The 25,031-nt window shown below is 38.9% G+C and overlaps 1 protein-coding gene across 1 annotated transcript in view; it reads right to left on the bottom strand.

Moving 5' to 3' along the window:
* Positions 1-16,777: 16,777 nt before the first annotated feature.
* Positions 16,778-25,031, bottom strand: part of F5 (coagulation factor V) — an 85,448-nt gene continuing 77,194 nt past the window's right edge. The window contains 4 exon segments of the mRNA XM_027086377.1: positions 16,778-17,283; positions 19,005-19,187; positions 22,084-22,235; positions 24,561-24,705. Coding sequence (XP_026942178.1) covers positions 17,140-17,283; positions 19,005-19,187; positions 22,084-22,235; positions 24,561-24,705 — 624 coding nt within the window. The 3' untranslated portion in view covers positions 16,778-17,139.

The raw sequence follows: 25,031 nt of genomic DNA, 5'->3' as shown, positions 1-25,031 counted from the left end.
GAGAGTTCTTGGCTGGAATCCTTATTAACAGAAAGGACATTTTCATTTCTTGGTAAGGTAGCCAGGCATAGGGTGCCTAGCACTTAATATGTAATCAGTGAATTGACTGAGGACAGATTTGCTCCCGAGAGACTTCAATTTTCATTGAATGCAAGCTTTGATAGACAAAGGAGAAAGAAACATGATTAAAAGGTCATTTTCTCTGCAAAAAAAAAGGAAGAGAGAAAATGAAAAAAAGAAAGAAGAAAATAAAAACTAAAAAGCTACTAATATTTACTGGGAGATCCTTAATAGTTCAAAGTCAGACAGAACAAAGGTCAGAGATAGAAAATAAAAGACTAGGCTAAGAATTTAAGAAATCAACTGGAACCCTTGCACTCCAAGTATATATTCTAGGAAAAGCCTGCAATCGAATTTAACATCCCTCCACGTTCATACACATTTAGATTGTAAGAAACTGCAGAACATCATTAGAAAGGGTGTTTTTTAAAATGTGGCATTAGGTTTAAGTAGAACAGTACTTTAAAGGGGGCTAAACATAGGATGACAAGATGTGTCCTGGTAAAGCAGAGGGTAAAAATGATTATTTTGAAAGAAGTTCTCTTCGTGTAAAAAAGGGAAAAATACTTACATCTTGTGAATATTGAAAAAGTAGAGTGAATAAAGTGTTAGGGAAACAGGGTTGTGTGTTGGAGAGGAGAATGGGGGGAGGTGGTTAAATATAAACCTGGGTTTATTTGCAAAGCTTTCATCTTGATAAATGGTACCTTCTTAAAGCAAATACCTCGTCCAGGGAGCTCATGACATTATGTTTCAAAATCTAGGCTATAGTCCAAACGATTTCAAATTCTGGGAGAAACTGTTTGTTTAGAGTCCATTGTACTGAGTGTTAATATAACAACACACCATAAAATATTGTTAGCTCTTAAGAAGAGATCAATATGTAATTACTCAAACCAGGCCTTAATAACTGGAAATTTGTAAATAACTCTGTTAGTTCTTTAAATGATTAACAAATAAATATTTGTTTAACTGAATTGAAAGACTCCCAAACATGTTATATTCATTTTCAGGAAAGGCGATTATTAGAAATGATTAATCTGTACTAAATAGACAAATTATGTCTATACTTATGTTTGAATGTTGATGGGTTTACCATAGGTATTCTTCTGTGAGCTAGATTAAGGTGTTCTATTACCAAAATAGAATGGTGGTCTAGTCCAAAATTATAGGAAAAAATTAGATTAATGGAAATAATTTTCTCAATTTACATTTTTCTCCCATTAATTTTTCTGAAATATTTGGCATCTACTATAATTTGCTTATAATAGAATCTGGTGCAAGAACATAACAACTTTGCAAACAATTTAGTTCAGTGTTTAATCTTGAGGTCATTGTCATTGAATTGCTATCAAAATCATGACTTAGGAAAAACAGTATTTATGATATAAGCTGTTGTCTGAAGGAAAACAATTTTCCTTGAGGAACTATAAAATCTACCAGACCAGGAGAGAGCAACGCAGTTGGATCACATAGTACTGGCCTCTGTAGACTTGCTTTCGCTGAAGTGTGCTTTGGTGGGAATCCTTCAGCCCCTCCTGAAGGATACACAGGAAACAACCTTATAAAATCTGCCCTTGTTAAAAACAAGAGTGCTCTGCACATTATATGGTGGCCTCTTTCTGTGGATCTTAGGGCAAAATTTAATTTCAGTATCAAAAAAAAGTGCTCTTTGGGGCATTTTTCAGGGACACTGAATTGTACAGCTGATAAGGCTTTTCTTTTTACATTGGTATTTACAAACTTCCTAGTAAACCCAAGCCCCACCCATAGCAAGGGGAAGGGCTTTATGGTATGCATTTTTATACTTCCTGTTTATGGTCCTACCTCTGTTTTTGCTTTCTCTCTTACTTCTAACATATGTTATCTAGTAGTATTTTATGTTTTCTTTTAAGCGACCTTAAATCTTGTGGAAGAACAAGATGAGAGATACATAAATATATTCATTCATATATACATAAAATTATGCTGTGTTTAGTCATTTGAGTTTTTTTTTTTTGCTAAGAGCCTGGTGCTTTCCAATTATGTTGCCTCCTGAAGAAGTATGAGAATCTTTGATTTAGAATATTAGCTGATAGGAAGGCAGAGAAGATTCTTTATAATATCTGGAAGATATCAAACCACACTATCATCACCAGCTGATAAATTTTTAAAGACCTATTTGGTTCATTACAGAAAAGTACAGCCTTCACAATACATGCTACAATCTAGCAAACTGACTATTCTTCCTAGTTTAGCCTCCGGCATGATATATACAACTCCCTTTTTCAAGCCTTCTTCATTGGCAACCAATTCATTTTTTCTTGTAAATTTTTACTTACTTCTGTTTTAAATTATCTCAGTTTGTGGATAATTTACACTAATTTCTGAATCCCATACTAAGCCTATGGACTCAGGATATAAACTGCTGTTAAGTAGTCTCTATCCCTGAGAAAAACATAATTAGGTCAGTTAAGTCCACTGACTAAAGTCAACTCAAGCTGTTCAATTCTTTGTTTAACCTGGATAATTAAGGCTTGACCTCTGTGTGAGGTCAGAACTCTGGCTAGGTACAGTCGAACGAGACAAAGTCATTTTATCCGCCTGTGTCCTACTGCTTTTCCTATCTCTAGTCTATAAAACCATAAGAACTTGGAAGAATTAAGCATTCAGAATTTTCCATAAAATAACTCTCTATTAGAAAAAAAAAACCCACACAATAAAAATGGTAGTATGGAACCTTCAGATATTTTTAAGTGTGTGTTAGGCCCACTGCCTTAGGGCACATGCCAATTATAGAACCAAAACCCACTGCCCCGGAACTTGCTCCTTCTTAGTCCATCCAGAGAAATAAATGGTGAAATGTTCATGGCTCTTTGGAGGATCCAAGCTATTTGGTGAATGCTTTTTCCCCGAGTTTGCCAACATGTCCTGAACTCAAAATAGAGTGGTTATTCAAAGTTATTCTAAAAAGAGACATGCAGTTTGTAATTTCTTTTAACAATCTGAAAAAATCATGGAGAACTAATTACATGTTTCCTGTGACCCTTTCATAATTGTGATACACTCACAGCCCCTGTTTTCCAATTCTCAATTAGAATAATTAATAATGTTCAGGATATTATCTGTTGGTTTCCTCTTCTGAGTCATGATTCTACTGCAAGTCATGTAACTCCTTTCCATAGCAACTATAACTAGTTGGAAAAGTATGCAGTCAAATAGCAAGCAGTATGTTTGCTTGCTATCTGTTATGTCAGTGGAGGATGTACTACATAGCAAAGGTTTAATTTTATCTAAATGACTTTAAAGAGAAGAATAAAAATATAGAAATGCTTATGTCAAAATAAGAGGGGTTTTAATATTTCTACACAGCATCAGATATAATCCATGGATCATAAACATTATAATTTCCATTGTATGGAAGAGAAACCAGACTGAAAGAGAGACTGGGCATCTGATCATCCGGTTTCTGGTTTCAGCTCTGACAGAAACAAACCATAGCATCAGGCAGGTTGTTGAAACTTTGTGGCCTTATTTTATTTTATTTTTTTTGGCTGCACTGGGTCTTCATTGCTGCGCGCAGGCTCTTTCTAGTTGTGGCGAGCAGGGGCTACTCTTCGTTGCAGTGTGCAGGCTTCCCATTTTGGTGGCTTCTCTTGTTGTGGAGCATGGGCTCTTGGGCACGCAGGCTTTAGTAGTTGTGGCGTATGGGTTCAGTAGTTGTGGTGCGTGGGTTCAGCAGTTGTGGCTCGCAGGCTCTAGAGCACAGGCTCAGTAGTTGTGGTGCACGAACTTAGTTGCTCCACGGCATGTGGGATCTTCCGGGACCAAGGCTTGAACCCGTGTCCCCTGCATTGGCAGGCGGATTCTTAACCACTGCACCACCAGGGAAGTCCCTAGTTTTTTCTTACATAGAATAATGAAGCTGGACCTCATGCTCCATTCTCATCTCTTCCCCTATCACTCCTATTATATTCTTGCCCTATTATACTTTGGTAGGTTCTAGGTTGGAAGAGATCCTGCCCATTTGTTCAGTAGAGGGACCCAGGACTAGCTACGTAATTTGTGGGGCCCACTGCAAAATGAAACTGTCAGACTCCTTGTTAAAAAATTATTAAGAAATTCACTAGGGTGACCACAGAGCATTAAACTAAGCACGGGGCCCCTCTGGGCACAGAGGCTCTTTGTAACTGAACAGATCACACACCCTTGAGGCTGACGCTGGAGAGACCAAAGGAATTTTTCCTTCCCATGTAGACACACTCTTTTGCTCTTAACAGAATGCAAATAAGAGAAATTTTGGTGGAACAGTGGCATGAATCATTAAAGGGAAGCAATAATGGGAATACAATATTAGAAAGCCAATGTTTTAGACTGACCGAAGTGGCAAGACAGGGGGCTCCAGACTTTCCTTCCTCCCACAGATTCACTGAACATACAGCTACACATGGGTCAGTTTCCTTTGAGAGAAATCTGGAAACAAATTGAGCGACTCCTACACATTGGGTGACTGAGAAAATGCCCACATCGAAATGGGTAGGAAGGGCTGAGAATACATATTCACCATAAACCCGACCCCCAGCAGAATGCATTTCATTCAGGAGAGAACCCCAAAATTCTCAGCTTCTCCCTGTGAGTAAAGGTTTGGATCACACATCTAGTGCCCCAACTTTTACAACTGCCACCCGAGGAATGGGAATGCCCAAATCACCCAGCTGAGAGAGCCAGTGGAGTTTTGCATTCATAAGTCCCACAGGACCATAGCAAACAGAGAAGGAATGGTTAAAGGAGTGCATGAGCACTCCCTGCAGTTATACCCCAGGGCTCAGTTCAAAGGGAGCAGTCAAAAACTCCCTTCTCCCAATTTCTGCTAGAAGGGATTTGACTGCATACTTTCCTAGCTGCTGCCTGAGGGTCTGGCTTCTAATCAGCCTGTGTCTGGATGCTGACTGGGATCCCAAGAGCCTAAAAGAGCTGGTGGGCACTTCCCCTACATTCTTCTTCTGGCTCACAGCAACAACAACAAAAACCAAGTTAACAGCTTCTCCCTTGAAATTTGTGCTCCAACTTTTGAAACTGCCACCTAAGGAATGTGAGCTCAAATCACCTAGCTCTGATATCCAACAGAGCTTGGCAGTCAGAGTCCCCCAGGACCATATTAAAATTTAAAAAGCAATTTTCGAACAGGCATGCAAGCACTTCTCATAGCTATTCCCTCCCATGGCTCAGCACAGAGAGAACAGCATTCATTTCCCGGTTTCTCCCCAGAATGGATTTGACTGTACACTTTCCCAGCTGCTATTTGAGGTTCTGGCTTCTAATCAGCCTGCGTGTGGAAGCTGACTGGGATCCTCCCAGGAGCCTGAAAGAGCTGGTGGGCATGTCCCCTCCTGTATCCCCTAGCTTGCTACAGTGGTAAACCAAGTCTCCAACTTCTCCCTGGAAGAAACATACCCACCCATGTAGCACATCAAATATCACAGCTGCCGCATGAGGGACTGGCTCGCAAATCACCTAGCTCTGGGTACTGATGAGGCTTGGCATTTACAAGTCCCCCAGGACCACAGAAAACAAAGAGGTGGCTCTGTATGGGTGCACAAGTCCTACCAGAGACTGTTGCTTCTGGCTCAGCAGAGTGAGTAGGCAAAAACAAACACCCATTTCCAAGTTTCTCCCTGATAGGTCTATACTGCATATCTAATGTCCTGACTTAGCTGCTGCTCGAAAGTCAAGCTTCCAATTAGCCTTCATCAGAGAGCTGTTGGGGCAGGCAGTTAACAGTCCTCCGGGACCCTGAACAGCCGTGTGGGCATTTCCCATTGCCTTTGGGACAGTGGCAGGTCTTGGCACAACCTAATGTACTGGGAGCCACTAGAAGCAAAGAAGGTGGCTTGGGCAATCACAGAGGTTTGAGAGGCAACCAGGAGCTCAGGTGAGCTGACTGATGAGGTTCATCTCCTACACGAGGCAGTCTGTCAAGACTGGGAGAGGTGGCTGTTTTATCTAATGCACAGAAACAGATGTAGAGAGTCAAGAAAAAGGAAGGAACAAGAAGATATATTCCAAACAGAAGAACAAGGTAAATATCCAGAAACTGACCAGATGGCTTCACAGTTGAATTCTACCCAACACGTAAGGAAGAATTAATACCAATCCTTCTCAAACTCTTCCAAAAAAATTGAAGAAGTGAGAATATTCCTAAACTTATATTACAAGGCCAACATTATACTCATACCAAAGCCAGATAAGGACACAAAAGAAGATTACAGGCCAATATCCTTGATGAACATAGATACAAAAATGCTCATCAAAATTGTAGCAAACTGAATTCAACAGTACATCAAAAGGATCATACTCTGTGATCACATGGGATTTATTCCCGGTTCGACATATTCAAATCAAAATATGTGATATACCACATTAAAAAATTAATGATAAAAATCATATCATCTCAATACATGCGGAAACAGTATTTGACAAAATTCAACATCCTTTCATGATAAAAACTCTCAAGTTGGGTATAGCTGAAATGCACCTCAGCATAATACAGAGCATATCTGAGAAGCCCACAACTAATATCATACTCAATGGTGAAAAGCTGAAAACTTTTCCTTTAAGATCAGGAATAAGAAAAGGATGCCTACGTTCACCATTTCTATTCATCATATGGAAGTTATAGGGGGAGGAATTACACAAGAAAAAAATAAAAGATATCCTAATCTGAAAGGAACATAAAAAATTGTTATTTGCAGATGATATGATCTTATATGTAGAAAATCCTAAAGGCTCAACCAAAAAACCTTTGGAATTAGTAAATGAATTCAGTAAAATTGCAGGATACGAAATCATTATACAAAAACGAGTTGCATTTCTATACACTAACAATGAACTATTGAAAAGAGAAATTAAAACAATCCCATCTATAACAGAATCAAAAAGAATAAATAGTTAGGAATAAATTCTCTCAAATAAGTGAAAGATCTGTACACTGAAAAGTATACAACATTGAGAAAAGAAATCAAAACACAATTGAATGGAAAGATGTTTTCTATCATGGATTGCAAGAATGTATAATGTTAAAATGTCCATACTATCCAAAGCAGTCTACAGATTCAATACAATCCCTCTAAAAATTTCAATGGCTTTTTTTCACAGAAATAGAAAAAGCAATCCTAAAATTTCTATGGATCCACAAAAGACCCTGAATTGCTATAGCGATCTTAAACACAAAGAGTAAAGGTGGAGGCATCACACTTCCTGATTTCAACTATATTATAAAGCTATAGTAATCAAAACATTATGGTATTGGCATAAAAACAGACACATGGACAAATGGAACAGAATCAAAGCCCAGAAATTAACCCATGAAGATATGATCAATTAATTTTTGACGGAGGTACCAAAAATACACAATGGGGAAAGGATAGTCTCTTCAACAAATTGTGTGAAAACTCAAAATCCACATGCAAAAGAATGAAATTGGACTTCTATCTCACACCATACACAAAAATCAACTTGAAATGTATTAAAGACTTGAATGCAAGATCTGAAATCATAAAACTTCTAAAATAAAATATATGGGATGGTTCCTTGACATTTTTCTTGGCAATGATTCTTTTGGATATGACACCCAAAGCACAGGCAACAAAAGCAAAAGGAAACAAATGGAACTTACCAAACTAAAAAGGTTCTATACAGCAAAGGAAACCATCAGCAAAGTGCAAAGGCAACCTATGAAATGGGAGAAAATATTTGCAAACTACATAATCAACAAGAGATTAATATCCTAAATATTTAAGGAACTCATATAACTCAAGAGCAAAAACACCAAATAACTCAATTTAAAAATGGGCAAAACCTGAAAAGACATTTTTCTAAAGATGACATACAGATGGTCAACAGGTATATGAAAAGATACTCAATGTCACTAATCACCATGGAAACGCAAATCAAAACTATAAAGAGATATCACCTAACCTGTTAGAATAACTATTATCAAAAAGCTAAGAAATAACAAGTGTTGGTGAGGATGTAGAGCAAGGGAACCCTTGTGCTCTGTTAGTGGGAATGTAAACTGGTACAGCCACTATGGGAAACAATATGAAGATTCCTCAAAAAATTAGAAGTGAAACTACCATATGATCCAGCAATCCCACTTCTGAGTATATATCCAAAGGAAAGAAAACCACTAGCTTGAAGACATATCTGCACTCCCATGTTCCTTACAGCATTTTCACAAAAGCCAAGGTATAGAAACAACCTAAGTATTTGTAGATGGATGAATGGATAAAGAAAATGTCTGTATATAAAATGGAGGATTATTCAGCCATGAAAAAGAATAAAATCTTGTCATTTGTGACAACATGGATGAATCTGGAGGGTATCATAAGTGAAATAAGTTAGAGAAGGACAAGTACTGCATGGTATCGCTTATATGTGGAATCCTAAAAAATGTCAAACTTATAGAAACAAAGAGTAGAATGGTGGTTGCCAGGGGCTGGCTGGTAGGGGAAACAGGAAGAGGTTGGTAAAAGGGTACAAACTTACTGTTATAAGATGAATAAATTCTGAGAATCATCAGTATAGCATAGTGACTACAGTCAATGATATTATGTTGTATAATTGAGATTTGCTAATATTAGATCTTCAGCATTCTCATTTTTTGAAAAAGTAACTATGTAAGTTGATGGAGGTGTTAAATAACTTGATGGTGGGAATCCTGTTACAATGCACACATATATCAAACCAACACGTACACTTTAAATATATCTCTATTTTATTTTTCAATTATGCCACAAAACTCAAACGTTTAAAACATAAAAAAAGAAAGCCAGTGTTTTGTGGATGTTTGAAACTCCTGTATGTATTCAGAATGCTCAGCCCACCCATAGGTGCAGTAGGAACTCTGGTAGTTAGTATCTAAAGATGCTCCCAAAGATTTATCTCCCCTGGAACAAGCTTTGTGTCATTACATCCTATATTGCATCTAGACTGGCCTGTGACTTGTGTGAACCAATAGAATGCAGCAGAAGGGAGGCTCCAGTTCTGGGCCTAGCTTTAAAAGGACTGGCAGCTTCTGAGGTGGAGTCAGGATGGTGGTGTGGGAAGACGTGGAATGAGCATCTCCCCGCAACTAGGGCACCTACTGGCCGCTGGTGGGGGACTGTGACACCCAAGGAGACGGGAGGAACCCCAGGATGAGCCAGTAGGACATATGGGGACTGAGAGGGGAGGAGAAGCGGAGGCCAGACAGGATTGGCACCCCTGAAGCCGGGGAGATCAGGAGAGGCAGGTGGGAGGGACTCTCCGGGAAGAGCGGGAGAGGAGTGGAGGGCGATCGCCTGGCCCACTCTGGCCGGGAGCCTGTTGAGCTCCCAGGCTGGTACCCCCCACTCCAAAGCCCCATTCAGGATGCATGGGTCCTGGAGACATAGGAGAGAGTCTGGGAGATCAGGAGACACAGGCAGGAGGGGCCCTCTGGGAGGAGCAGAAGAGGAGAGGAGGGCGATTGCCCTGGCCACTCGGCCATGGGGAGCCTGCTGAGCTCCCAGGCCAGTCCCCTGCCCTCTAAAGCCCCCTCCAGGCTGCATACGTCCTTGGGAGCATACAGGGGAGGCTGGGGAGATCAGGAGAGGCGGAGGGAGGGGCTCTACCATACCGGAGGAGCAGGAGAGGAGAGGAGAGGAGGGCGTTTGCCCTGCCCACTTGAGCCCAGGAGCCTGCTGGGCTCCCAGGTGAGGCCCCCTGCCCTCTGAGACCAGGGGTGGGGGGCACGCCTGGGCCCCTTCTGTTCTTTGAGCATAAGCCCCACCCCCCACAACCCCCAGGGTCTTTTCCAGCCCTGTGGGTCCTGAGCATTGGCCCTTCCCACCACCCAAACCTTGCCCTTACTTAGGCCCCGCCCTCCACAGCCAAGGCCTTCCCCCAACCCCCCTTTTTTTTTTCCCTCCTCCTCTTTTTTTACTATTGTGGTACTGTTGTACCTTGTGGTTGTTGATTCATCTATATTTTTATTTTTATATTCTTCCTAACATATCTGTTAGTTTCCTGGTCTAATTATATTTTTTACTTTGTTATTGTTTTGGGGTTTTTTTTGCCACCCGAGGCGGGATCCTGGTTCACAAGCCTGGGGTTGGGCCGAAGCTTCTGCAGTGGGAGCTCCAAGTCCGAACCACTGGACTAACAGAGGTCCTCAGACCCCAGGGAATATTCATCGGAGTGAGGTTTCAAGGAGTTCCTCATCTCAGCGCCAAGACCCAGCTCTACCCAATAGCTTACAAACCCCAGAGTTGGAAACCTCAGGCCAAACAACCAGTAAGAAAGGAACATGGTCCCACTCATTAAAAAAAAAAAAAAGTGAGATGGCCAAAATATATGTCACAGATGAAGGAGCAAGGTAAAAACCTACAAGACCAAATAAATGAGGAGGAAATAGGCAATCTACCTGAAAAAGAATTCAGATAAAGATGATCCAGAATCTCAGAAATAGAATGGAGGCACAGACTGATAAAATACAAGAAGTGTTTAACAAAGATCTAGAAGAACTAAAGAACAAACAAACAGAGGTGAACAACATAATAACTAAAATGAAAAATACACTACAAGGAATCAATAACAAAATAACTGAGGCAGAAGAATGAATAAGTGAGCTGAAAGACAAAATGGTGGAAATAACTGCCGAGGGGCAGAATAAAGAAAAAAGAACAAAAAGAATTGAAGACAATCTCAGAGACCTCTGGGACAACACTAAACGCACCAACATTTGAATTGTAGGGGTCCCAGAAGAAGAGAAAATGAAAGGGTCTGAGAAAGTATTTGAAGAGATAATAGTTGAAAACTTCCCTAACATGGGAAAGGAAATAGTCACCCAAGTCCAGGAAGCACAGAGAGTCCCATACAGGATAAACCCTAGGAAAAAGACACCAAGACACATATTAATCAAACTAACAAAAAATTATTCAAAGAAAAAATATTAAAAGCAGCAAGGGAAAAACAAAAAATAACATACAAAGGAATCCCCACCAGGTTATCAGCTGATTTTTCAGTGGAAACTTTACAGGCCAGAAGAGAGTGGCAGGATATACTTAAGGTGATGAAAGAGAAAAACGTACAACCAAGATTACTTTACCCAGCAAGGATCTCATTCTGATTCCATGGAGAAGTCAAAAGCTTTTCAGACAAGCAAAAGCTAACAGAATTCAGCACCACCAAACCAGCTTTACAACAAATGCTAAAGAAACTTCTCTAAGCAGGAAACACAAGATAAGAAAAAGACCCACAAAAACAAACCCAAAACAATTAAGAAAATGGTAATAAGAACATATGTATCAGTAATAACCTTGAATGTAAATGGATTAAATGCCCCAACCAAAAGACAGACTGCCTGAATGGATACAAAAACAAGACCCATATATACGCTGTCTAAAAGAGACCCACTTCAGACCTAGGGACACATACAGACTGAAAATGAAGGGATGGAAAAAGATATTCCATGCAAATGGAAATCACAAGAAAGCTGGAGTACCAATACTCATATCAGATAAAATAGACTTTAGAATAAAGACTGTTATAAGAGATAAGGAGGGACACTACATAATGATCAAAGGATCAATCCAAGAAGAACTTATAACACTTATAAATGTTTATGCACCCAAAATAGGAGCACCTTAATACATAAGGCAAATGCTAACAACCATGAAAGAAGAAATTGACAGTAACACAATAAGAGTAGGGGAATTTAACACCCCACTTACACCAATGGACAGATCATCCAAACAGAATATAAATAAGGAAAAACAAGCTTTAAATGACACAATAGACCATATAGATCTAATTGATATTTATAGAACATTCCACCCAAAAGTGGCAGAATACACTTTGTTCTCAAGTGCACATGGAACATTCTCCAGGATAGATCACATCTTGGGTCACAAATCAAGCCTCAGAAAATTTAAGAAAATTGAAATCGTATCAAGCATCTTTTCTGACCACAATGCTATGAGATTGGAAAGCAATTACAGGAAAAAAAACTGTAAAAAACACAAATACATGGAGGCTAAAGAGAGCTACTAAATAACCAAGAGACCACTGAAGAAATCAAAGAAGAAAAATACATAGAAACAAATGACAATGAAAACACGACAACCCAAAACCTATGGGACGCAGCAAAAGCAGTTCTAAGAGGGAAGTTTATAGCAATTCAAGCTCACCTTAAGAAACAAGAAATATATCAAATAAACAATCTAATGCTACACTTAAAACAACTAGAGAGGGCTTCCCTGGTGGTGCAGTGGCTGATGCAGGGGACACGGGTTCGTGCCCCGGTCCAGGAAGATCCCACAAGCCGCGGAGTGGCTGGACCCGTGAGCCATGGCCGCTGAGCCTGCATGTCCAGTGCCTGTGCTCCACAATGGGAGAGGCCACAACAGTGAGAGGCCCGCATAACACACACACACACAAAAAAAAAAACTAGAGAAAGAAGAACAAACAAAACCTAAAGTCAGTAGAAGGAAAGAAATCATAAAGATCAGAGCAGAAATAAATGAAATACAAATGAAGAAAACAATAGCAAAGATCAATAAAAGTAAAAGCTGGTTCTTTGGGAAAATAAACAAAATTGATAAACCCTTAGCCAGACTCATCAAGAAAAAAAGGGAGAGGACACAAATCAATAAAATTAGAAATGAAAACGAAGAAGTTACAGCAGACACTGCAGAAATACAAAGCATCCTAAGAGACTACTACAAGCAGCTCTATGCCAATAAAATGGACAACCACGAAGAAATGGACAAATTCTTGGAAAGGTACAATTTTCCAAGAGTGAACCAGGAAGAATTAGAAAATATAAAGAGACCTATCACAAGTAATGAAATTGAAACCATAATTAAAAGTCCAGGACCGGGACCAGATGGCTTCACAGGCAAATTCTATCAAACATCTAGAGAAGAGCTAACACCGATCCTTCTCAAACTCGTCCAATAAATTGCAGGGGAAGAAACACTCCCAAATTCATTCTATGAAGCCACCATCACCCTGATACCAAAACCACAAAAGATATCACAAAAAAAGAAAATTATAGGTCAATATCACTGATGAACATAGATGCAAAAATCCTGAACTAAATACTAGCAAACAGAATCCAATCATACACCATGATGTATTTAATCATACATCATGGTGTATGATTAAAAGGATCATACACCATGATCAAGTGGGATTTATCCCAGGGATGCAAGCATTCTTCAATATACGCAAATCAATCAATGTGATACACCACATTAACAAATTAAGGAATAAAAACCATATGATCATCTCAATAGATGCAGAAAAAGCTTCTGACAAAATTCAGCACCCATTTATGATAAAAAAAACTCTCCAGAAAATGGGCATAGAGGGAACCTACCTCAACATAATAAAGGCCATATATGACAAACCCACAGCAAGCATCATACTCAATGGTGAAAAACTGAAAGCATTTCTGCTAAGATCAGGAACAAGACTCTCACCCTCTTATTCAACATAGTTTTGGAAGTCCTAGCCACAGCAATCCGAGAAGAAAAAGAAGTAAAAGGAATACAAATTGGAAAAGAAGTAAAACTGTCTCTGTTTGCCAATGACATGTTACTATACATAGAAAATCCTAAAGATGCCACCAGAAAACTACTAGAACTAATCAGTGAATTTGGTAAGGTTGTAGGATACAAAATTAATGCACAGAAATCTCTTGCATTCCTATACACTAATGATGAAATTTCTGAAAGTGAAATTAAGGAAACACTTCCATTTACCATTGCAACAAAAAGAATAAAATACCTAGGAATAAACCTAAGGAGACAAAAACTTGTACTCAGAAAACCATAAACACTGATGAAAGAAATCAAAGATGACATAAACAATGGAGAAATATACCATGTTCTTGGTTGGGAAGAATCAATATTGTGAAAATGACTATACTACCCAAAGCAATCTACAGATTCAATGCAATCCCTTTCAAATTACCAATGGCATTCTTCACAGAATTAGAATTAGAAAAAAAAAATTACAAGTCATATGGAAACACAAAAGACCCCGAATAGCCAAAGCAATCTTGAGAAAGAAAAATGGAGTTGGAGGAATCAGACTCCCCAACCTCAAACTATACCACAAAGCTACAGTAATCAAGACAGTATGTTACTGGCACAAAAACAGAAATATAGATCAATGGTACAGGATAGAATGCCCAGAGATAAACCCATGCACATATGGGCACCTAATTTACGACAAAGGAGGCAAGAACATACAATGGAGAAAAGACAGCCTCTTCAATAAGTGGTGCTAGGAAAACTGGACAGTTGCATGTAAAAGAATGAAATTAGAACACTACCTAACACCATACACAAAAATAAACTCCAAATGGATTAAAGACTTAAATGTAAGACCAGACATTATAAAGCTCTTAGAGGAAAACATAGGAAAAACACTCTTTGATGTAAACCACAGCAAGATCTTTTTTGACCCACCTCCTAGAGTAATGGAAACAAAAACTAAAATAAACAAATGGGACTTAAAAGCATTTTCACAGCAAAGGAAACCATAAACAAGACAACAAAAAGACAACTCTCAGAATGGGAGAAGATATTTGCAAATGAAACAATGGACAAAGTATTAATCTCCAAAATATACAAACAGCTCATGGAGCTCAGTATCAAGAAAACAAACAATCCAGTTAAAAAATGGGCTGAAGACTTAGACATTTCACCAAGGATGATATACAGATGGCCAAGAGGGCACATGAAAAGATGCTCAACATTACTAATTATTAGAGAAATGCAAATCAAAACTGCAATGAGATATCACCTCACGCTGGTCAGAATGGCAATTATCAACAAATCTAGAAACAATAAATGCTGGAAAGGGTATGGTGAAAAGGGCACCCTCTTGCAGTGTTGATGGGAATGTAAATTGATACAACCTCTATGAAAAACGTATGGAGGTTCCTTAAAAAACTAAAAATAGAACTACCATATGACCTAGCAATCCCACTACTGGGCATATACCCTGAGAAAACCATAATTCAAAAAGAGATATGTACCCCAATGTTCACTGCAACACTGTACAATAGCCAGGACATGGAAACAACTTAAGTGTCCACTGACAGATGAATGGATAAAGAAGATGTGGCACATATATACAATGGCATATTACTCAGCCAGAAAAAGAAACGAAACTGAGTTATTTGTAGTGAGGTGGATGGACCTAGAGACTGTCATACAGAGTGAAATAAGTCAGAAAGAGAAAAATAAATACCATATGCTAACACATATATATCTAATCTAAAAAATAAAATGGTACTGATGAACCTAGTTGCAGGGCAGGAATAAAAAGATAGACATAGAAAATGGACTTGAGGACGTGGGGTGGGAGGGTGAAGCTGAGGCAAAGTGAGAGTAGCATCGACATACACGCACTACTGAATGTAAAATAGTTGGCTGGTGGGAAGCAGCAGCATAGCACAGGGAGATCAGCTCAGTGCTTTGCAATGACCTAGAGGGATGGGATAGGGAGGATGGGAGGGAGGCTCAAGAGGGAGGGGATATGGGGACATGTGTATGCATATGGCTGATTCACTTTGTTGTGCAACAGAAACTAACACAGTATTGTGAAGCAATTATACTCCAATAAAGATCTATTAAAAAAAAAAAAAAAAGGACTGGCAGCTTCTGCTTCCTACCTCTTGAACACACTTGCTTTCGGGAGCCTGTATCACCCTATAAGAAGTCTAGATCACTTGTTGGAGACACCAAGTGAACAGACCACGTGAAGAAGCCATGCAATGAGGAGAGAATCTGAAACTACTTGGAGAGGGACAGAGGACCAGCTTTCCCAACAGTCAGTTGAGCCTCCTGATGACTCTGGCTACAGTCACTGTCTAACTGTAAACTCGCTAGAGACCCCAAATGAAGCCAGCAGTAAAACCACCCAGCTGTGCCCAGTCAACCTACAGAATCATGAGAAATAATAAATTGGTGGCTGTTTTAAGCACTAAGTTTTGGGGTGGTTTGTTCCACTAAAATAGATAGCGTCACCAGTGAGTCTCTCCCATGTGACTTAGAGGATACCAGAAGGCTTCTCAGTCTCACAATGTCTGTAAAATTATTAGATGCCAAGTTCCCAGGGAAGGGAGTGCTTGAAAGGGGAAGGGAGAGGTGGAGGCTGGGGCCATAAAGAGAAAGGCACTGAGAGAGAATTTCAACTGTTTGCCACTTTGGCCAGGGGCCAGTTCTAGCAAGAACAGCTGCATTTGGGCCAAGGGTTCCAACGCTCTTTATTATAGGTATTCACTTTCCTGTAGGTGAGCCTGTGTTTTGAAACAGTGTGCCATGTACTACCAGCTAGAATGAAGCCAAGGTTACATGTTCAGCCATCCCATGGTTATTTTAGATCTGTTCTATTAATGATCCCTAACCCTGAACATCAATATATGCAATCAGTCCCAAGGGAGACCAGGCCAGATTCACAAGTCCAGCGGGACCACTGAAAACATGCTTACTTGTATCTTTACTCGTGGAGGGTCAGAAAAGTCATTATCGTGTCAGTAAGATAGGGTATTTTAAGCACGTGTCGTTTCATATAGTAAGACTTTTTCTCTCCACTGTCAAGAAAAACAAACCATTGAGAAATACTGTTTGTTTCCTATACTCTTAAATCATAGTTTTTTTTAAAGAAAAATATAGGAATGAAAGTTATCTGGGCTTATAAATGCTTTAAAAGAGTAATATCTCTTTTATTAATGTGTATAGGGTTTGAGAACTATAATGAAGAATGTTAACTACATGAATATTACTTTATATAGCATTTTTAATCAGTGAAAGATAAGCCTTTTCTTGTTGGTTCTTGATATTTTCCCATCTATACTCAAATTAATGCAGAGATAATAGTCATCATCTTACTTAGTGGTTATAAGAAGTTATAAAGGTTTCACATATAAAATTTTATTCTCTAATAGAAAAAAGAGAAATAGTGGAAAAATTTTAATATTTAAAATAGCTCTAAAATACATTGTCCACTCTAAATGGTTTGATATCTTTGAGTCCCTCCTATCTTTTAGAATAATGAATTCTATTAAATATCACAGCCAAAGAGTTCCAGGCGAAGTGCAATGTTTTGATTCCATGTTTTAGGAATGATGCGTATAAACCTGGAAATGATTGGTGGGTTGAAAAAGTTCTTCGCGTGTCCTTTGATATTATTATTTCCTTCGAAAATCTGAAAGCAAGATATGAGAAAATCTTTAAGGATGGCATAATGGGTATAAAAATCTTATACCTGAAAGTAACATAATATTGTATACCAACTGTATTTCAATTTGAAAAACTTATAATTTTTTATCCTTTTAGTTCAAACTGTGGGCATTAATGAACACATACAACAGTATCACAAAGATGATCCTCAATCAATTATGAACTCACACTCCAGACGTACCTCTTTAGTGATATCACCTCATCTGTGATCTGAGTTGGAACAGGGAAAAATAAAGAAATCTGATATGGTGCTGTGGGGCAGCCGCAAAAGCATATCTGCCTTTAGCCCCTTTGTAGCTATGTGACTTTGAGCAAATTACTTGTAGTCTCTGATTATCCATTTCCTTATTGGCAAAATGGAGATAATAAAGTTTACCTCATAGAAGTTGTAAAGATTTTAAAGAGTATGTAAACATATGCACGTCTTTATTAAGTGCCAGATAATGGGCACCAATAAATGGTTAGCTATTACTAACTTTTAAAATAAAATACATCATGTATTTTTATTTATCCTTTTTGTCATATGCCCTATATCATCAACTAAACTGTGTTTTAGGTGTGTTTCTGTCATCCCCAGCAAGTTCCCCAAGATGTACACACATCAGAAGCTAAGTCACTATTTGTTTATAAAAATGATTTTTGCCCTACTATGAGGATATCTTGATACAGTGAGAAATAAACCAAACCAAACCTAACAAATAAACAACCCAGGGGTTTAGAGAGAAAGAGATTCAAATCCATTAACTGAGATTAAGTGCTGAGCCCATGATGAGCATAAATGTCCATCCCCTTCTCCTGTGTTGCGCCTCCTACTGGTTTCAGCCCAATTCCCATTCCTGGAATATTAGGTTCCTCTCCTTAGCTTTGCCTCTGGTAGTATTTTAAAACTGCATAACTAGGAATTTAGGAGTATAATGGAATAGTTCATCTTGCAGGAAATTAGTCTCCTCATTCGGAAGGATAACAATTGTTTGAATAACAATATGACACTGAAAGGTATATGGCCATGGGTATGTATGTGATCAGCCATGAATAACAAGTACATCCAAGCTAATGTTAATATGGTAGAAGGTTTTCTAGACCCCTGTTACAGACTGTATGTTTGTATCCTTCCAGAATTCCTGTGTTCAAACCCTAATCCTCAATGGGATGATACGAGGAGGTGGGTCCTTTGGGAGATGATTAGGGCTAGGATGGGGGTAGGGCCCTCATGGCATCTCTGTGTGTGCACGCACCGAGGAAGGCCATACGAAAGCACAACCAGGAAGACTGCCCTCACTAAAAACCCAACCATGCTGGCACCCTGATCTAGGATTCTAGCCTCCAGAACTGTGAGAAATACGTGTTTTTTGTTTGTCACCCAGTCTATGGTAATTTGTTATACAGTCCAAGCAGGCTGAGACAACCCTTTCACCATCTTTCTCAATCAGAGCTAATTAAACTTCACACCACCCGCTGCTGTTTTGTCCTCATTCTTTTATAGGTGGCTCAGTCAAAGCAGAAAGATAGTGTGCATGGTCCCTGTCCCAAGACCAGCTACTTACAGAGCTAGGACTTAGAAGACTTAAAGAGTGACGCATGTCAGTGCATGCTTATCAAATACAAAGAACTATTTGCAAATTTGAGGTTCTGTTCTCATCATAGCAGTTTTCAAATTGTTTTCTTTTTGCCAAGATACCCCTGTACCTTGTCCACCAACGAGGATTTCTCTCTGTAAGGTTTCCATTCAACTCCCTGGTCACTGTACTGGATGGTGTAGCTCTTCACATACATTTCAGAGGACAGAGACTTGCAACCCTGTGTTACAATCGCTGTTATCTTCTTGATTTTGAGCAGATCAATTTGTAACCACTGATTGTTGTTGTTTGCCTATGAAAATGATTAGAACAATGCATTTGACATTAAAACCTTTGCTTTTTTAGACCAAGATACTCAGAAATGCACTGAGCTGGAAGGATTTCTTTTCTGTCTCATCCCTGAGGATTCCCTTTCTCCTAGAATCCTTCCCTGTTCCTTCTTGTTTATTGTCAGCAGGTTTATAAACTTTTGGAATATATCACGCATTGTACAACAGTTATGTGTTTACTTGTGTTCCTTACCCTTTGAGGGCAGGGACTTAGTTTTGTTTTCAGGTGTTCACCACGATGTATGGCACACAGATGGTGCTCAACAAATAAATACATTTTATTTACGAAAAAGTATTAAATTGCTAAATAACCTGTAAATATTTTTCTCTTAAGCAAGTTTATTTAAATGCTATGGTGATATTACTGAAGAGTTATCTGAGAGAGAATTAGATAGTATCCTCTCCCAATTTAACTTATTTTAGAAAAGCCCCACTTTTCTTTCCATTGCTAATGTCCAATAGGAGAAGTAGTCCAATTTCTTCTTTTCTGATATTTCAAATAAATGTAGTATCTGAGAGACCTAATAAAGCGACACCCAGGGCTGGGTGTGGCATAGTAGTTGTCCTGTCTCTGGCCTAACAAAATGCCTAATTTGATGATAGACGCTTGCAGAAAGAGAATCAGAAAGACTAATTGAGTTTTAGAGTAATCTGAGATTAATTTTCATCTTTGGGAGGTTTATCATGCCCCATAGTCTCATTCAATTCTGTATGAAATAATGAATATTGATATATTTTCTCAACATCACTCATATGTGCATGTCTGTATGTGTATATACATATGTATGTATAGCCACATATATATATGTGTGTAGTCACATATGTATGTATGTGTGTATGTATATGTGTAGTCACATGTTATTGTATTTTTTAAGCAAATTAATCGAATTGAAATGATTGTATTAGATAATTTTGGTTAATTTTGTAACACCCTCTAGCGACATCTGGTGGTGTTTTAGTGTGTCTTCAAATCAAGGTTGTACGAGTGATACAGAATGCAGATAGCTAGCTAGGGGAGCTTTGTAAGTGTACATTTTTTTTGGAGGCATCGAAGAGGCAGAGACACTTCAGTCTGCGTGCATACCTGCATATGTCTGGCTTAGATTTTCTACCTCTCTAAAGAAACCCTGTACATGACATTTCATACTATTGAAGGTTAAGTGAAACAAATAGTTTTGACCTAAAATTCCAGATTTAAAATGACAGCTTTAAAAATTAAAATTAGACTTTTATCTTTGCAGCGTTTACTATATCACAAAACTAAGAGCAAATTATATAGAGGGCAAAATTTTTTAAAAGGCTGTAAAATGGAGGGTGGGATGATAAGGTTACACCATGGACAGGTCTAAAGGGGCATCTGGGAAAGAATTGGTTGATACCCTCTCTCTAACTTTTTTTTTGGGGCCGTGCTGCATGGTTTGAAGATCTTAATTCCCCCACCAGGGATCAAACCCAGGCCACTGGCAGTGGAAGCGGAGTCCTAACCAGTGGAACGCCAGGGAAGTCCCTTTATTTTAGTTATATTTATTTTATTTTATTTATATTATAGAAATTAAATCAATATAATGTTACACAACATTATTACTTTAACTTCTGTGGGTCTCAGTTCCCCCCTTTGCAAAATTGCAAAATGGGGTGCCTGGGTTGCTTCAAATGGTGCAAGGAGCATAGATCTGTCTATCCGGAGAGTGGGATTCCTGATTCTGCCACCAGGCTAAGCTAAAATTATTTAACCTCTTTTGCATTTGGACTTAAAAGGAAAATATGGACTCTTTGCCTTCCTAACATTCTGTGATTCTGTGATGATCCAGAAATGAGTCTCAAGGCACAGACATAGTTGCCCAAGACTCTCTGTATTGGGCCCAGATAGTCTCTTCTATTTGCTCCCCTTGCATCACACCATTCCCTCCTCCTTTATCTGGTGGCTTGATTTAAGATTAGGACGTGGGATTCTATACAGAGTCCAGGGAATTGGAGTGTAGCTTCCTTAAGGGAGGGAGTTAGGAGGACAGAAAACAGGGAACCTGGATTAAGTTGATTGACTGGACTGTTCTGATTTCTGATGCCATTCAGATTTTTCAGGTCAGTCAAAGAATGAAATAAATATGAGTCAATTATTAATAGTTACCCTAGAACTAAAAGTTACCTTAATTACTCAATGGGCTAATATCAAGGGCAATATAACTCTCTGCGAGATGTTTATAAAACTTAGATCACATATTTATAAACCTGGTTTTGCAGCATCTTATCAGGCTGCCAATTATCAAAAGGAATGTTACAAAGTTCTGATAAAATGAGAACAAAACAATTTAAATGACACTCTTAAGAAAATGAAAAATATTGCTAAATTCTGGAGAGAGCAAAAAGAAGACAAGATGTTGCAAATCTAAGTCATTTATCCCTAATGGAAGTTGTCTCGATCAGGAGTTGGCAAACTACAGCCCAAGGCCAAACCTGGCCTACTGCCTGCTTTTGTAAATAAGGTTTTATTGGAACACAGCCATGTTCATGCATTTACATATTGTTGACGGCTGCTTCCCTGCAACAGTGGCAGAGTTGAGTAGTTACGACAGAGAATGTATGTCTCACAAAGGCTAAAATATTATCTGGCCCTTTGCAGAAAAATTTTGCCCACCCCTAGTCTAAATCAAGACCACAGAGATGATAACTTCTCTCTGAGCCAAAGTTCGAGCTAAAGCTATCAAGACAGCACACAGCCTAGTTCTCAGACCTAGGATCATAATCTGCAGAAGCAGGAGATGATACTCTGGCTTCCCAGGGCCCCCATGTTCCCTGTAGTGAGGGCCTATGCTTTCTTCTGAAAGGCTGAGAGAATTCCATTTGCGGGGGACATTTCACCTTGGCTTGCCAGGCATTCACACGGCCCTGGGCATTAAGACGGGCAAGGAAGGGTTCCCAGTAATCTCCCCACCAAGAGTTTTTAATTGAGGAAGCTGTGATTTGCTTGTTTTCTATCTTTCCACTTTCCATACCCAGCGGTGTGGAGCATCCTGTCAAGAAAAAAGTAACGTGATTAATTATATACCATGATATTCCTTGCATGGCATTTTGTACTTCAGAGGAGACAAGAAATAATATTACTGTTAAGTAATGACAAAAACAACCATCACAGCAATGAACATTTATTGTCCAAGTGCTAAACCCTGTTTTCAGGCTTCACACGTATTACTTAATGCTCTTAAATATCTCCATTTTATGAACGAGAAAACAAAAGCACAGCAAGAAAAAGTAACTTGACTAAAATAATACTGCTAGAAGAATCAGAAACTAGCTTTGAGCCCAGGCAGTCTGACATCAAATACCATGTTCTAAACATCTAAACTCATTTCCCTCCTTCAGTGAGTCATGGAAACTTTGCTCTTTGCTTTGAGGTAGACAATACTCCTAAAGTATCTATGTATATAAAAACATACTCTATTTCTTCTAACAAAAGCTACAAAGAAGAAGTTATAGGGGACCTTGGTAGTCACATTTAATATTTTATTTCCAACCCTTTGAGGGTGATTCATGGGATACACCCTTTAGAATTTTGCCAAGGCATGAATTTGAATGTCACAGGCAACAAAGCTGATCTGTGAGTGTAAGAAACATATCTAGTGAGTGAGCCCAGCTGACTGCCCATCATCATCATCTCTGTGACACTTTGTTCTTGCTAGCAAATCATGCAGACATTTTCTTGAAGTGATACCTTACTTTCTTCATGAAAAAAAGGCTTCAAAGAAGAAAGCTTACTGCTAATACTAATTATATAAACATCAAGAAAGTGAAGAGATCTTAGAAAGTAATACTTCTTGTATAGAAAATAGAGGTTTTAAATAGACTAACATTGTTGAATGTCACATTTTAGGGTAGCTTGACTCTATGACCTGAACAAACTACCAGTTACATCGCATACCATATGGAAAGAAAAATGATAATGACTTATAGAGCTGTTTCAGGTTTTCCTGCCTGATCAAAATTTGCAATTTTTTTCTGATGTGGACCATTTTTAAAGTCTTTACTGAGTTTGTTACAATACTGCTTCTGTTTAATGTTTTGGTTTTTTGGCCATGAGGCATGTGGGATCTTAACTCCCCACCAGGGATCGAACATGCACCCCCTGCGTTGGAAGGCGAAGTCTTAACCATTGGACTGCCAGAGAAATCCCCCAAAGTTGCATTTTATGTGGAAGATAGCATTGCTATCTGAACATTGGCAAAATACCCATTTCCATGTCCCTCATGAATATCAAGAGTTTATTGTACTGTTATCTGCTTACAAGTTTCTTATCAGCTGATAAGAAACTTATTCCAAGGTTCAGCTTTCTCCACTGTAAGCCATGGTTTCTTCCTTCTACCCTGAGAGAAGGCACTGTAGCTCCCCAACAGATGTGCCACAGCAAGTTTTAGGTGTACCTGTATGTGTGTGTGTGTATATATGTATATACACACACACATATACATATATATTGTATAAATATGTCTTTATTTTGCCTTCCTTGTTGAAGAATATTTTTGCTGGACAGGTGTGCCTGTATATTGCTCTCCCTCCCCCCTCAGCCCTTGAGCAGCTAGGTGGTGCCTAGATCAGCCAGTCCCAGGGTGGATTGCTTCATCCTTTTACCCCAGACTGTGAGACAGGTATTATATTTTATATGTGCTTTGAAGTGAAAAAATTTGGAAAGCACCACTTTAAGAGTCGGAGAAGAAGAAGAGTTGATAAAATCCTTAAGCATCTTGTTATATAGAGTAGAATTTTATTATGGCCATTTATGATTATCTAGATTTATTTATACCACAGGTCACATTACATCCCCTGAAAAATAGAAGCTTACAGAGAAAAGGCTTGGATACCTACATAGAGTGTGAAACAGAATACAGAGTTCAAGGAAGGTTTCAGGAAGTTGGGAGGCAGATGTATATTTCAAAAACATTCACTGAACACCTAATATATGCCAGTAATGTTGCTAGATACTTTTATTACATTAAAGTCTGAGTGACCTGGCTGGAAGACTTTGGAAGAGTCAGACCTAGTTTGACTCTCAGTTCTTATTGAAAATGGGCTGATGGAGGTCGTTCTTCGCTAGGGCCCTTCTTTCAAGGGTCAAGGCAGTGTCCATATGATCCAGGAGTTCTTCAGAGAGCCTGCCCTCTGGCTGGCAGAACCAGTCTCAGTCTAGATCACAATGAGAGTTTACCTGAGTGGAACCTCTGTTTCACAAAGGATTTTCTAGGAGCCTAAGTGAAGAGAACTAAACATTCTACCCATTCTCCCATACCCCCCAAATCTTGATTTTCTGAGTGGCAGCTAGAAAACAATGCATCTGTGTTCCTTACCGTTAACCTCGCAACCTTGCAGCTCCAATCGAAGGGCAGGTTTGTTATAGGAGTTAGTTGGAGAGATTCTAATATATCTAGCCACAACCGGTGGGTCAAACTGATTCTCTTTTATTGTAGAGGCATCCGAATTGCCATTAAAATACTAGAGGAAGAGAGGAAAATTTAGTTATATAACAATTCTCTATAAGGTGATTTTATAATAAAATTTTCATCCAATTTAATATGGTAATATTAAGTTTTCATGTAGCCCGAATCAAATTAATTTGGTCTTAAAAGATACCTGGGAATACTTCCACTTCAGGAAGATGGTATAAGCACAACTGAAAGCATAAAAAGACTCTGAAAGGTGGAGAAAAGGCAGACTGGCTAGGGTTCTCAGGACCCAAGGAACAACACAGTGGTGAGTCCCCTGGGTTTTCTTTTTACTGCATATACAGACTTATAAGTAAAGAAGCCAGGAACCAGGAA

The sequence above is a fragment of the Aethalodelphis obliquidens genome, unplaced genomic scaffold, assembly GCF_003676395.1.
Source record: "Aethalodelphis obliquidens isolate GAN/ISIS:26980383/991018 unplaced genomic scaffold, ASM367639v1 scaffold55, whole genome shotgun sequence".
Lineage (NCBI taxonomy): Eukaryota > Metazoa > Chordata > Mammalia > Artiodactyla > Delphinidae > Aethalodelphis > Aethalodelphis obliquidens.
Note: the sequence above shows the minus strand (reverse complement) of the source record. Positions and strands in the feature narration are given on the sequence as shown.